This window comes from Conger conger, chromosome 4 (genome assembly GCF_963514075.1).
Source record: "Conger conger chromosome 4, fConCon1.1, whole genome shotgun sequence".
Taxonomy (NCBI): Eukaryota; Metazoa; Chordata; class Actinopteri; order Anguilliformes; family Congridae; genus Conger; species Conger conger.
This window is the reverse complement of record NC_083763.1, coordinates 37,014,413-37,028,868: the sequence shown is the minus strand read 5'-3', so window position 1 is coordinate 37,028,868 and position 14,456 is coordinate 37,014,413. Positions and strand designations below refer to the sequence as shown.

General features: G+C 40.5%; 1 protein-coding gene and 1 pseudogene across 5 annotated transcripts in view; both read right to left on the bottom strand.

Annotated features, from left to right (window-relative positions):
* flt3 (fms related receptor tyrosine kinase 3) overlaps nucleotides 1–14,456 on the bottom strand; it is a 146,635-nt gene that overhangs the window by 53,289 nt on the left and 78,890 nt on the right. For all 5 annotated transcript variants that reach the window (XM_061240732.1, XM_061240733.1, XM_061240734.1 and 2 more), the window contains 3 exons: nucleotides 12,713–12,807; nucleotides 3,595–3,718; nucleotides 3,254–3,358 (listed from right to left, as the gene is read on the bottom strand). In XM_061240732.1, the coding sequence (XP_061096716.1) occupies nucleotides 3,254–3,358; nucleotides 3,595–3,718; nucleotides 12,713–12,807 (324 nt within the window). The remainder of the gene's footprint in view (nucleotides 1–3,253; nucleotides 3,359–3,594; nucleotides 3,719–12,712; nucleotides 12,808–14,456) is intronic.
* On the bottom strand, nucleotides 9,086–12,131 carry LOC133125933 (GPALPP motifs-containing protein 1-like; annotated as a pseudogene).

The following is a 14,456-nucleotide window of genomic DNA, read 5'->3' as shown; positions in this document are numbered from 1 at the left end:
TTCTGCAATAGCGAATGTCGTAGTAGCCTACTGTACTACTGTACTACTGCTTGGTCATAACGCATTTCAAACAAACTCATGTTTCCATTTTGCTAGCTCCCGATAATACATTTGCCTATATTTATCTTAGAATTTAACGTAATAATATTAGATGAGAGATAATTAAGGCTTTGGAAGTTCAACCGGGGACAAGCCCGATTGATAAAAATGGGCAAAAGGGGACGTGGGCTTGTGAGGATTAAAGGAGCACTGTCACACTTTTTTCAGTTGAGCTTATTTGGATTAAATGCTTAAATTATGTGTATAGGTATTTTTAAAATAACCATCAACGTAGCCATTTCCTAAATATGGGGCACATCTGACATCACTGGACTTGTTTGGCTTGAATCTCCAGCTTGTGTTACCCAGAAGGTAACCGGCGTTCAAACTCCACCCTTGAAGACAGAGACTGGTTTATGGGCGGCCAACGAAAATATGGTAGCGTTAGCATACAGATATCACAAAGCCTACCTTGGCTAGCCTGTGGGATATGAGGACAGCTATGACATTTTGACATTCTACCGGCTCCATTGCAGCCATCAACATCATCAATAAATCTGACAGCCTACTGCTGTGTTTTGCCTGATCATTTTAAATTGGATGTCGACAGCTATGATGTTTTCACTCATTAGATTAAGCAACAATGGTTCTGGTTCAGTTATAACCAGCTATTTTAGCTAGCTAGCTAGCCGATTCTCTAACTTTGACACTGCCATCAAATGTTACAGTGGAGCCGCTGTCATTAATGACAATGGATTTGTTCTCTCAGCATCCGATGGCTGATGGTGATTGCTGACATCATAGTTTTTAGCCGGTATATACAAAGGAAGAATTGCGTGAGTGAGACAAGGGGTAATTAATAATGTGAACATCAGTAGCTTGTCCAATGGGGCTTCCATGGGCTCTTATGATTTTACATCGAAGCTGTAAAAGTGTATTGCTTAGGTAAATGTAATCTTCCCTATTTCCAGCTGTGAAAAACTCAAGAGGACCTGTGTCTGAAACAATGGTGGTATGTCCACATATACTCCCATCCAAAAGTATTGGAACAGCAAGGCCAATTCCTTTGTTTTTGCAATACACTGAATACATTTGGGGTTGAGATAAAAAGATGCACACAAGATAAGAGTTCAGAATTTCAGCTTTGATTTCCTGGTATTGACACCTAAATGTGTTAAACTATTTAGAAAATAGAACCTTACTATACACCTTTGGTGTATAGTAAACAGCTTTCATACTTCTCAGCATACATCCTTCAAAACATTTGGAATAATGAATACACTGTAAGCTTTTATTTTCAAACCATTGTACAAGTACATCAACTCTCCTCTGAATATAAAATCATAGGTGGATATAACATGACACATTGGCCCCCCTGTACACTCCACCTCAGGGTGTCGGCATCTGGTTCTGACTGGAGAGCACCATCACTGTCCCAGATTTCTCTCTTGACATCACAAATAATTTTCTCACCGACAGGCCCCTCGGCGGTCCGTCTCATCTCCTGCAGCTTCTCTCTGATGTGAGGTTCCTCCTTGAGATCCGAAGCGAAGACATCGATACCTCCCTAAATTCGGCCCAGTGCTGGTTTAAGACCCAGCACACTGAGAGCTATTAGGCTATTAGGACTGACAGCCACACACGGCTGCTTCAGTTTTCTGGTGAGTTTGCAAAGTGTTGCATGAAGTAGAGTAGAGCTCAGGATTGCATAAACAGAAATGGCGCCTCTGGCTTGGGTGGTTCACAGCACAGCCCAAAAAGTTTAATCTAGTTGTGTATCCTTTGTTAATGATGAAATAATAGTCACACCGAAAGCCTGGTTCCAAACGCCACTCCTGATGGTGTATACATCGCCGTACTCTGCGCAGGGTTGTAGCGGTTTTCTTTGGAGCTTTGGGTGCTGTGAGAGTCGACATCTTGACATCTAGTCAAGCCAGAGTGGTACAATTTTTTGGCAGGGACTTGCTAGTGGGTTGTCTCCTCCCTTCCACACACTTGCTTGTTTGTTTCAAAGTCCAGTTTAAAACATTTGTCTATCTGCTTGTTAGCCTTCATAAACATAATATAGTCCTTTTTAAAACAGTCTTTAAGCTTGTTTTAAACTCCATTATTATAAGGGGTATATCGATATGATTTCTTCCTAAAACTTTGCTAAACTTACCGCATGGCTTTTCTCATAACCATTTTATCAAAATTGCCTTTAACACACGCATTACATTACATTACAGGCATTTAGCAGACACTCTTATCCAGAGCGACGTACAACGAAGTGCAAATCGAACACAGGGGCAAGTTCGATGAGGACCCTAGAGGAAAGTACGGTTCCGAGTCCTAACGTTACCATAGAGATACAATTTGAACCCTTGAAGAATACATCAACCTACCAACTAGCATACCACGGTTGGCTGCTAGAATACCCCAAGTACAACAATACAATATATACATTGTAAGTGCCATTATAATCTATGGAATGCACAAGGCTAATCATGGTGGTCGAATCACGCTATTCAATACACAGATTTAAAACATTGCTTTCTGGCTTGTTTTAACATTATTTGTTTTTTATTCATTAGTACAGAAGTGTAGTATACTATGTTTAACCATTTATTTACTTTTAGCCATTACCAGACTTCTGTCTTCTGAATGGACAGTTCTTTGTCTTTTCCCTTGCTTATGATTGACAAAGGGATTTTGCTTGCTTGTTACCTTGTTTTTATACTCCAGTTAAACAGGAAGTTATGACTCAATGTAGTTTAGACTGAGATTAACTATATTAAGTAAAATCGTATTGACAATTTCAGTTTGTTTGATTTTATTTACAATCATTGTTAGGGGTACCAACAAATTTGACACCTGTGGTTTTCAGAAGAAATGCGATTACTACATTAAAAACATTGAAACATGAGAGTAAATGTAAATGAAATAAAAGTATATAGTTTTTCCTTATGTTTGAACATAAAATTTGTATCATTATCCATGTTCTATATTTTATGCCACAGTCTTCATCCATTTTTATTAAGGGTGCCAATAATTCTGGAGCATAATGTATATAGAAGAACAGAAATCTTACCACTGTCCAAATAAGACTGCACTGTATATTGCAAAATACTTAATCTGAGTGATTTACAGTCCTAGGATTTGAATGCAAGTGGAGTGGGGAAACCTGATTGATAGCTGCTTGAGTGGAATTGAGAGGCAGATTGTTATTTTATACCTTTCAGCATCTTCACCGCCACCTGTTCGGAGACTCCTGGTTTGCAGATCCCATAGGCTGTGGCCTCCACCACCATGCCGAAAGCTCCTGACCCAAGCTCCTTCCCTGAGGGCCACAGCAAGGGTTAATTCTGGGACCCAGAGAACCCCATACCCAATTCACCCAACTCTTATTTCACCCTTCTCTTCAGCACTCACTCATCCCATTTACTAATCTGTCTATTCACTCCCCTCTCCAAAGCCGATCCTACTCTCTCTCCATCCATCCATCCATCCCTCCATCCAGTCACCCCTCTATCCATTCACTCATCTCTTCTGGCACACGTCACTCATCTCTCCTACCCAGCTCCAGGTTCTCACGAGGAAATTCCCAACGCTGGTCATACTGGAACTGTTTAAAATCGATGTAAACGTAGTCATTGTCGATCATCTGCACGATCCTAAGCTGGCTTTCATACTGGGGCTTCTGAAAAGAGAAATTATGTAAATGTTTTGACAACCTTTTGATGACCAAAATTTCATACTTTGTTTATTAGGATAGTGACGATGCTATACTAGGGGTTTCTGAGCTGTTGACCACAAGAATCTGATCTTTTCATGTCAGATTTTGGCCACTTCCATGTGGACCAGACCTGAGTGAAATATGTAATTGTTTAGTATTCAAATACTTTTCTATGCTTTACTGAGTTTGTCTGGTGTGTCGCAATCTCTGAAAAAGTGGAAACCCCACCTTCTGTTCCTCTTGGTCTATCTGAACAGGTGCAGATCACATGTTGATTTTGTTGCTAGCCCTTTAAAGCTCAGTGTAGACATGGGCTTTAATCTCTGTGTATGACCTACCCAGCATTAATTTTAGGTAATGAATGAGGATAAATTAATTAGTACTGCTCGGTGCTAGAAAAACAGAATTTGGCAGTACACCAGTCTGTCTTTATGTGCGTCTGTGATAACCACAATGATTACACATCAATTATTTATTGTTGGGTCCAAACATTTACATTTCAGCTGTCTTTGTATGTATAGTTCTTCATTGAATGAACTGAACTTTATGAATAGTTAAAAACACAGTTATGCTTTTTTTCCCCCCACAGTCTCATGTTACCTAGTGACAGGAGTGTGCCTAGGCCCTGGCTATTGGGCACAATTATTATGCAATTAATTATCAGGATTGAGAATGCGAAATATAATGTGAAATAAATGCTCAAGAATGATACTCTTGGTATCAAGCCGTGTATTCCTCTCTGCCCCACATATGCGGAGGAGGAACCTAGGCTATGAAATCAAGGCGAGTGAATGTGTGTCCCCCTCCACATGTTAGAGAGTTTCCCTGCCACCTAGAGCCATGAATTCCATACAAATGATTGAGAAAACTCCAAATTCAGTAGCGATGCCATTATTGCCAAATGTAGGCTAAGCCCATGTCATATCAATTCGACACCCATATCTGCTTCAGGATTGCTCACGTTTTTGAAATTTTATTTAAAATAGTCTCCAAATATGTCAAACGTGCAGAGAATGCTGATATTGTAAACACATTTAATGAAGTTATCTGTGGTAGCCTAGTTTCTTTTCGAAAGCAGTATATTTCTGATAATATGCAAACATAGCAAGTGTCTATTTTTTTTTTGATGATGCAGAATTATTTAGCTTACTGTAGCTAGTTTTAGTGGTGAAGTTTGAACATCAGCGACAGCTAGTCATGAAGAAAATAGCAAAGATGAGTGAAGCAAATTAAAATGCCTTAAAAAAGGGGGATCTCTCAAGAAAATAGACCAGCAGAAAAGGTAGCCAAGTTGTTTTTTTAAAAGCAATTGCAAACCCGCAACCATGGCAAAACTTCTGTGCAACTATAGCAGGCTACTGTTGTCAGCAACGGTTAGAGATTCATCAATACAGTTGGATGTAGATAGTCGGGCTGAACAATTAATCTATTTCACACTGAAATCGGGATTTAAAATCGTGTTAAAATTAAATTTGCAAATCGCGCAGGCTGCAGCTTTTATAAGATAAATTAGTCCTTAGGTTTTCAGTGCTTAAAAAGTTGTCCATCTGGAGGAGGTTTGTGACCCAATCAACAGGAATAATGCATAATGCAAAGCCTGCAAAGCTAGTTCGGGCAGACAACTCGAGAAGTGGTGCCCCCTCACATGATCCTTATGTCTAATATGAGGGGCTATATAAACCAGAGCCTGACCTGTTCAGGCCCTTGCTCATTTCACACTGCTCTAGAAATCATGCAAAAGCTACCCTGCTGCTTGGCTCATTCTGCATGCTAAAGCCATAGTGCTACCTGGTTCTTACTGCTGCATTGCAGTCTAAAAAAGTCTAATAAATACCTAATAAAGTGCTTGGTGAGTGGAGAGTGCAGGTGAGTTTGGTATAGTTAGAAAGCTCTTTCGGACAGTTTCAAAAACTCAAAATATATTTTGAGGTCAATACAACTGATTTTGATAGAGCAGGTCACATATGTTGTTGCCTTCCACTGGCAAATATGTAACACAACTCAATAGGGTGAACTGCACATACAACATCGGGAATTATTTTGCATGCTTTGCCTAGGGACGCTTGACCATCATGACAGGATGGTTACTTTTTGTTACTTTTTTGGTTAACACTGGACCACATTTCTTAGCATTCCACAAGGAACTTCCTTGACATTTACAGCATAACATCTAGTTACTGTAACTCAATAATGTAGCACCAGAAGCAATAAAACCTACCTATAGTATAAAACCTAGGACACCATTTCCTTGTGGTAAAGCTTACCTAGTGGTAACATTTATAGAACTAATTAGCACACGCTAAAGACCCCAGCTTTGCGAGTATCCCAACTGAAGACATCCACAGGATTCCCAGCTCCCTACCCACAGCCATTCTGGAGACTATTTGTTTCCATTTGTCTTTGTTTTTATCAAGTGAATGCATTATGTTAGCTCTATGTTTACATGAACAGGTTTGCAGTCATTTGTGTGTGTATAGCATTAACCTACACACGTAGTCTCTCTCCCCTCGCAGCTAACCAACTCTCCCACTGAGAGCTCTAACTAACCATCTTGGTCTAGTTTGTGAATGGCCTAGTAGTTACTTCTATCGCTTCCCTCTCTGAGGAATGATACTTGTAATATAGTTAGGTTAATTCCACCACGCTGACAGGCCCACTAACACTACCTTTACCCTTTTCTTCCTTTGTTCAGAGAAAGGAAACATGTGCCTACATGCCCTACTGCCCATTCCTGTACACCCACACACACATCTCTCACCTAGCTCTCCCTGTTATTGTAACCATTTTTGTTCTGTGTTTGTAAATACATTTAATGCATTAATCGAGATCTTGAAAACTGCAAGGAGTAGGCGGACAAAATAATAATCAACAAAACTTTCAGTTAATAGTAGTGTTTTGTAGTGGACTATTGCTACTACTGCTAATACTATGGCGATTAAATGTTAGCATTTACAAGCTGGTGTACAGGTGTACCTAATAAAGTGAGTATATTGCATACAGGAACCAGAACCGAAACTCACAAAATGATGGCAAATGCTACCGCACAGTCTAATTAACAAAGTATCCCAGTGAGCAAAAGCCAGAATCTAGACATGTAGACTGGTGGAAATCTAGCTTGAGACGTTTTGACATAAACCCACAGTCTGATTGACTGTAGGCATGTAATTATGACAATTATGTGTTCGTTTACTTGTACAATACGTTTAATATTACTGTTTTAATCTCTGACAGAAATTCATTCTGTAACACAAATGTTTTATTTCCATGTTCCTGTCCTGCCTTCCATAATCCCAATGTCCCAATCCCAATTCTTCCCCCACTGATTGAGCCCACTTCAATTTCTAAACAGTAAAAATAGTCTAAATCAGGGGTCGGCAACCCTGGTCCTGGAGAGCCACAGGGTGTGCTGGCTTTCGTTGTTGCTTGGCATTAATTGATCAATGAAAGCCGTTGATTACACAGTTAACTCACCTCACCTGGTTTCTTGGGTCTGAGACGCTTGCTTATTTTAAGGTGGAGACGAAAGCCAGCACACCCTGCGGCTCTCCAGGACCAGGGTTGCCGACCCCTGGTCTAAATAGTCCACATTGTTTTAAGACCAGAGAAGACTTCAGGATACTTCACCTGAATGTCATACGCTTGCCGCAGCATCAGAAATGTGATCATTGGAATATTTTGATTTTAGAATGGAACCCCGATATTCTGGTTTTGCCTGAAACTGTTTTCCCTCAGACTAATATGTTATGCAAAAGGCTAACAATTGAGCTAAATATTTTACGGCACCCTTGCTCAAAATAGCCTAGCAGGCAATGCAACTATGAAATTTCCTTGCTAAGATTTGATACTATTCAATTAATATTTTTACATTAATGGCATTTGGCAGACGCTCTTATCCAGAGCGACGTACAGTCGATTCGACTTAGCAGGAGACAATGGAGGCCCTGGAGCAATGCAGGGTTAAGGGCCTGGGTTAAGGGCCTTGCTCAAGGGCTGTGCACATCTTATTGTGGCTACAATGGGGATCAAACCACCAACCTTGCGGGTCCCAGTCATGTACCTTAACCACTATGCTACGGCCTACAAGGAGGGCGACATACAGAGTAAAAATATCAAATAAACATTTGAATAATGAGACGTGCTGTTTTCAGTGAAATTCTGGTGAAAGACCTCACACTGAAAATGTCAGCCTGCACCAGTGCTTCCAATCCTGTGCTGACAGGGAACAGAGTTAGACATCACATTACCTCAACCACACCCGCACAGTCAACCACACTTGCACTTACTCAGCTACACCACATTTAGTCAGTTGCTACAACTAACTGAAGCAATCTCTAACTGCTGTTTTTCCTCCAACAGAACCAGACACGTAGGAGACTGTAATGACACACATTAAAGTGTCCTTGACAAATTGACAATGTTGGCATTTATGTGCGATTAATGAACACGCAAGAACATCAGTCTTACAGCTCACACTGGGTTGAGAAAGACTGCAATATCGGACACTGTTTTACAGACCAAAGCACTGGACGGCTGTCAGACAGAATTAAACACATCACAAAACTCAGAAAATGTGCGCCGTTCATTCACATGTGCAACAAACAGCCACCGGGCAAATGCCGAATGGCCCTTTCTCCTGAAAGCAAATGCTTATTTTGGCATGTCATTTTGCAAAGCTCCAGTCAATTTAACAAGATGGCGGAAATTCAGCAACAGTTTGGAAAAATTATCCAGTCTTGGAGGCCTATTTGATTTCATTTTTTTATTTTTTCCCGGCGATGAAAGTTTGCCTCCCGAATATAATGTTTTAGGCTGTGGGGAATTATTTATGATGGTATTGGATAGAGAAAATGTACTATGTTTATGATGCTTCGATTGCAAGATGTTTCTACGAGCCTAGTGTTACTCTATTTATTGTAAATTTACCCTCTTTTCAAATGTTGTGAAATCAATCTTATTATATCCTGCACGGTTTTGGCTACGGTTACAAAGAAGCACTGAGACATTCTGGCGAAAATATTGAAATCAAAAAGGGATGTCAATTGTTCTTAGTTATCGGTTTACTGGAAATAAGTTATTGGCTGCATCTTTACTGCTGGTGTCAGTTTTTGCCTGAAACGCAGAAAAAGACAGAAAAAGGGGTGTTGTAAAAATGTATAAAGGCTGTGGCTGGAGAGGACAGACACAGAACATAAGCAGTCCTTATAGGGTGATTTATAAGGGCTTAATGGGCCCAATGGCGATCCCTGTATATCTTCTCCTGGTATAACAGACCTGGGCTCCATTGTACAGAACCAGTGTGGTGAAGCGCTGACCGGCGTCTTTTCCCCGTCCCTACAGGAACATGCGCTCCTTGCTGTGGGAGAAGCGCGTGTTGAGCTCCTGGGACGTCTTGAGCAGAGACTTCTTCTGCGCCTCGTCGAAGCAGTTGACCTGCAGGTCGTTGTCCCTGTCGAAGGGCTACTGTTCCGCCGGCTTCTCCTCGGCCTCCGCCCGCTTCTTCATCTTCTTGCTGTGCATGCTGATGAGCGACTCGCCACGCTTCATATCATTGTACTTGGACACCTTCTCCGCCATCTGCAGGTCTTTCTGGGAAATGTGCGGAAGCTCCTCCTCCTTCTTCTTCTTCTTCTCCTCCTCCTCCTCTCCACCCTGCTTCCCCTCCAAACGCTGCTGGGCCTTTCCCTGGCGGTCTGCAGGAGTGTCGGTCCAGATGGAGCGGTTCTTGTTCTCCGGGCCGGACCTCTTCTTGAAGGTTCGGGCACCCAGGCCGATGTGCTGGAGCTCAGGGGGCAGTTCGGTCATCCAGGTCTCCCGAGCCAACTCTACTGGGCCATCATCACCAGAGATGAGTTTCTCTTTCATCTTCTGTGCCCTCCGTTCAAAATCCATGGCAATGGTGTTCTGGACACCCCCTTTGGATGGTAGGGGCCCTAGGATGTCATCATCATTGCTGGAAGCCTCTGCTCTGTAGCCAGGAGGCAGTGCTGGTCCAGGGAAGCCTTCACTGTCTCTGTCATCATCATCATCATCATCATCTTCTGCTGGTCTCCGGAACCCTGGGGGCAGGGCTCGGCCCAACACTGGACACCTTTCAGGTGAGCTCTGCTTCTTCTGATACCCTGGAGGAAGGGCGGGCCCAAAGAAACCATCATCATCCTCCACAGCATAGTCCATAGGTCCATCTCTACTCTCTTCTCTGCCCGTGCTGGGTCTTCCTCTTTTGAACACCACCTCTTCCTTATCACTATCCTCCGAAGAACTGGACAGATCCCTCGCCGAATAACCCGGCGGCAGCGCTGGACCTACAAGCGTGTCTTCTTCGTCGGAATCGTCATTGCTGCTTTTCCTGAAGCTTGGAGGTAGGGCAGGTCCGACTAATATAATTAGTCTATTCAAATATCTAAACACCAAATGTTATCTAACTAATAGGTGGGTAACGATACAATGCTTACATCTTAGCTAATTTCCTCCCAGTTAAACAAGCCCTGCTTATTGAACCATACCAGTCTCTCCACCACAGGGAAATTCTGTTGTAAGTTGACAAAGGGCAGAGAATGCCATCAGTTGGTTAAAAGTTCCATCCTGTATTTTTTTGTCTTTTTGTTTTCTTCTTGTCTCAAAAAAATCATTTTGATGTCACTCAGGATACTGGATTATCTATTAAGCAACTGTAGCCGAGAAGTAGATCTTCAAAGAATAAGGAAATTAATGGAAACCAATGGCTGTGTGGAAGGTAAATAAAACAAATTCAGTAATGTAAAAAGCTGTTGTATGCTTTGCTAATTTTTTCACAAACTTTGTAGTAAATGGGCTTGATTCAAAATACCTGTATGATCCTTTATGTTTCATAACAGTAAACATCACTACTTAAAGTGACTGTAAAGGTAAATCTGTGAATGGCTGCAAACTGAATTGTGTTATTATGGTATGTATTAAGCATTAGAAAAATTTGAGAATTCAATTGCATTGCAATATCAACTTATATAAGTCTAATTGATTGAATGGGTGGAGTTCAATTTATTACCAAACCTTGATGACATCAAGAATTCCCTGACCTATAATGTATAATGACCAATACATTTTTATCTGAATAAAAGCACTTCTTCAAAGAAAAGTGGGCTAAAATACCTCTGCAACAAAAGACTAATAGTAGTTATTGCTGATAACGGTGGTGCAACTAGTTAAGATTAAGGGGGCAATTACTTTTTCACAGGGGCAATTTGGATGTTTGATAAGAAATCCAAAAGTACATTTTGTCTAAAGATTTGAAACCATTCTGTGTGGAAAAATACAAAATGAGGAAGGGGCAAATGCATGGCACTGTGTACGTAACACATTACAAAAAAATATTACACATTTTCTGTGAATTTTCTTGTGTTTCTTTGAAGAATCTTTTGTGAGACTCCTAGCTGTTATGTTCCTGTGTTCTGTGTGTTAGTGTATCATTGTTTAGTATTATTTATTCTTGTAATTTATTATTTTTCATATTTCATGTCTGGTTCTGTTTATTTTCATTTGTCTTTGCACTCGTCCTCCCCTGTTATGTCTGTGTCTGAATGTTTTCCAGTCGAGTCACTCCCCTGTCTGCGTGCCCCACTATTCAGGTGTTTACGGTATTTTCAGGTTTCCAATTAATTCCTCACTCGCGTTTCTTACTTCCTACTTTGTCTTGGTAGTTAAATGTTGTAAAGCACTATTCTTACTAACCACTACTAATCTAGGTTTTGTACAGTACTAATCTGATTAATACACTTACTATCTGTCTAACTAACTAACTAACAATCACTTTTATTGGGTAGTTTAGAAATATTCACGTTACTAACTCACTAATGCATCTCTTAGCATTTCTGCGCTGTTCTATAACTCCGCCTTCCTATGCTATCCCTTATTACTCGTTTGTTTCAGCGAAGTGTTCACACCTCTCTCTTAACTATCACTACGTCTTCAATCTATGCATTGTCTACTCTCTAGTCCAGAGCCGTTTGTTTTACATGTGTGTCTTTGTGAATCCAGTCCGCGTTTTTGTTTTCCCCCTTGTTATTGTCCTATTACCCTTTCATGTGTTTCACCTGATGTTTATTTGTTAGACTGCCCTCACTCCCATGCCCCGCCTAGTTTGTCTCATTCCCGTGTATTTATACCTGTCCTTTTCAGTTGCACGCTGCTAGTTCGTCTTGTCCTGTTCTGTTCCCGAGCCCTTGTTTCCGTCCCCCAGTTCTAGCCTCCTTGTTTCCTTGCCCTTGCCCTTGCCCTTGCCCTTGCCCTTGCCCTTGCCCTTCTGGTTTTGACCCCTGCCTGCTTCCCCGGACTCTTCTTCGTTTGTTGGATTTTGTACTTCTGCATTTTTGGACGGACCTCCTGGTTTTGACCCTGGCATGTTTTTCGACTCTGCTCTGTCTGCCCCTGCTGTAATTACATCGCCATTTTTCTGCACCCCCGTCTGCTTCTGGTTCCTCTGTTCCCCCCAGCATAACACTAGCTCATAGAGCATTTAACAGGTTTGGATGTCAGATGGTTGACCTTGATCGATTTCCTGGTCAGTCAAGGACCAAGGAGACAAGGACAGATAAAATAAGTGATTGCAATGGCCTGAAGAGATGACTGTTTTAGTTGGAAGTGACTAAAGTGTATTGCTGCCGTTGTTTGGTTCACTATGATGGACATCAACCAACCAGCAAACCAATCCTTTTTAGACTCAATATTTGTCTGTTCACCACATGATGCAGAGGCCCTCCCCATCCATCACAATGTGTTTGTGGAGTGTGTGTGAGGAACAGTTTACATGAGCATATGACATTAGCATATGTGTCTGTGGTGTATACCTTGTAGGTGTGCATGAGTCTATGAAAACATATCTAAATGGGCATGTGTGTATACACTTGCGGGAGTTTGTGTCTATTAACTGAATATCTTTGAGAGTGTGTCAGTGTGTCAGAAAGAGACGGACAGATGACACACCTTCTTCCTGAAAGAGGCGATCAATGTAGTGGTGAGTAGTAGCAAGGAAATGCCCATCAAGCCCATCAGCAATAGTAAAGTAGTAGAGGAATTGTCTGAAAGAAACAACATGACTTTATATAATTTGTATCTCCTCCCTCTCCACCTTTAATAAGATCAATCTTTAAAATTTTAATGAAACATTCGTGATTTTGAATAGTAAGAATGTATAGAAACATCAATATGTAGAACAATGATATTTAGCGTGCATATTGAAAAAAATGAAATGTACTGAAATAACATTATATAGTTTTCCTATACAATTGAACATAACATATAGATTGTTATTTATGTTCTTTATGATATGCAACCTTTTTTCTACATTTTTAACAAGGGTAGCAATATTTCTGGAGCTGACTGTATGTATGCAGTAGGCTCTGGAAGTAATGGCACCCCAGACTGGCAATGCACAAAAATGAAACAATGTAATAATTTAGATGAACTCAAAATGGCAATGTGAAAAATACTGTTGGTTCCATTGAAATGGTTCAATAGAACCAACCAAAATCAAGCATTCATAAAAAAAAATATATTCAGTACTGTGCAGAAGTCTTAGGCACCCTAGACTTTATTATATATATATATATATATATATATATATATATATATATATATATATATATATATATTTTTTTTTTGTGTGTGTGTTTTAGTATAAAAGAACACATTTGAGACATTTTTGTATTTTATTTTTAAAAAGTAACATATTACTGTAAGCAATTTACTACCTTTTACATAAAAATTTGATCAAGGCTGTCTGAGATCAGAAGCAAGGAGCCAACCAAAGTCGGCAGAAGAACTGTGGCAAGTTCTCCAACATGCTTGGAACGACCTCCCTGCTGACTGTCTTAGCCAACGCTGTCCTGCAGTTCTATATCTCAGAGAAGTGATGCAGTTAACGCCAAAGGGTGGTCACAAAAAATATTGATTTGATTCATTTTTTAACTATTCTGCCAAATTACTAAAATGTAATGTAAAATGTAAAGTAAGTTTATTTAGGACCTTTCATTGAATTATTTTTGAAAGAATCTTATCTGTACAGAATGTTATACAGGTGCCTAAGACTACTGCACGGTACTGTATATTTATATATGTATGTTTTAGGCAGCAAAATTCTGTAAAATAAGAATGCCCTCAAAAATAGAAATGTTAATAGTTTATTTTCATCAATTAACAAAATGCATGAACAGAAGAAAAATCTAAATCAAATCAATATTTAGTGACTACCCTTTGCCTTGACTACAGCATCAATTCTTCTTGGTATACATGCACACATTTTTTGAAGGAACTTGGCAAGTAGATTGTTCCAAACAGCTTGGAGAACTTGTCACAGTTCTTCTGTGGATTTAGGCAGCCTCAAATGCTTCTGTCTCTTCGTGTAATCCCAGACAGACTCGATGATGTTGAGATCAGGGCTCTGTGGGGGCCATACCATCACCCCCAGGACTCCTTGTTCTTCTTTACGCTGAAGATAGTTCTTAATGACATTGACTGTATGTTTTGGGTCGATGTCCTGCTGCAGAATAAATTTGGGGCCAATCAGATGCCTCCCTGATGGTATTGCATGATGGATAAGTATCTGCCTGTACTTCTCAGCATTGAGGAGACCATTCATTCTGACCAAATCACCAACTCCATTTGCAGAAATGCAGCCCCAAACTTGCAAGAAACCTCCACCATGCTTCACTGCTGCCTGCAGACACTC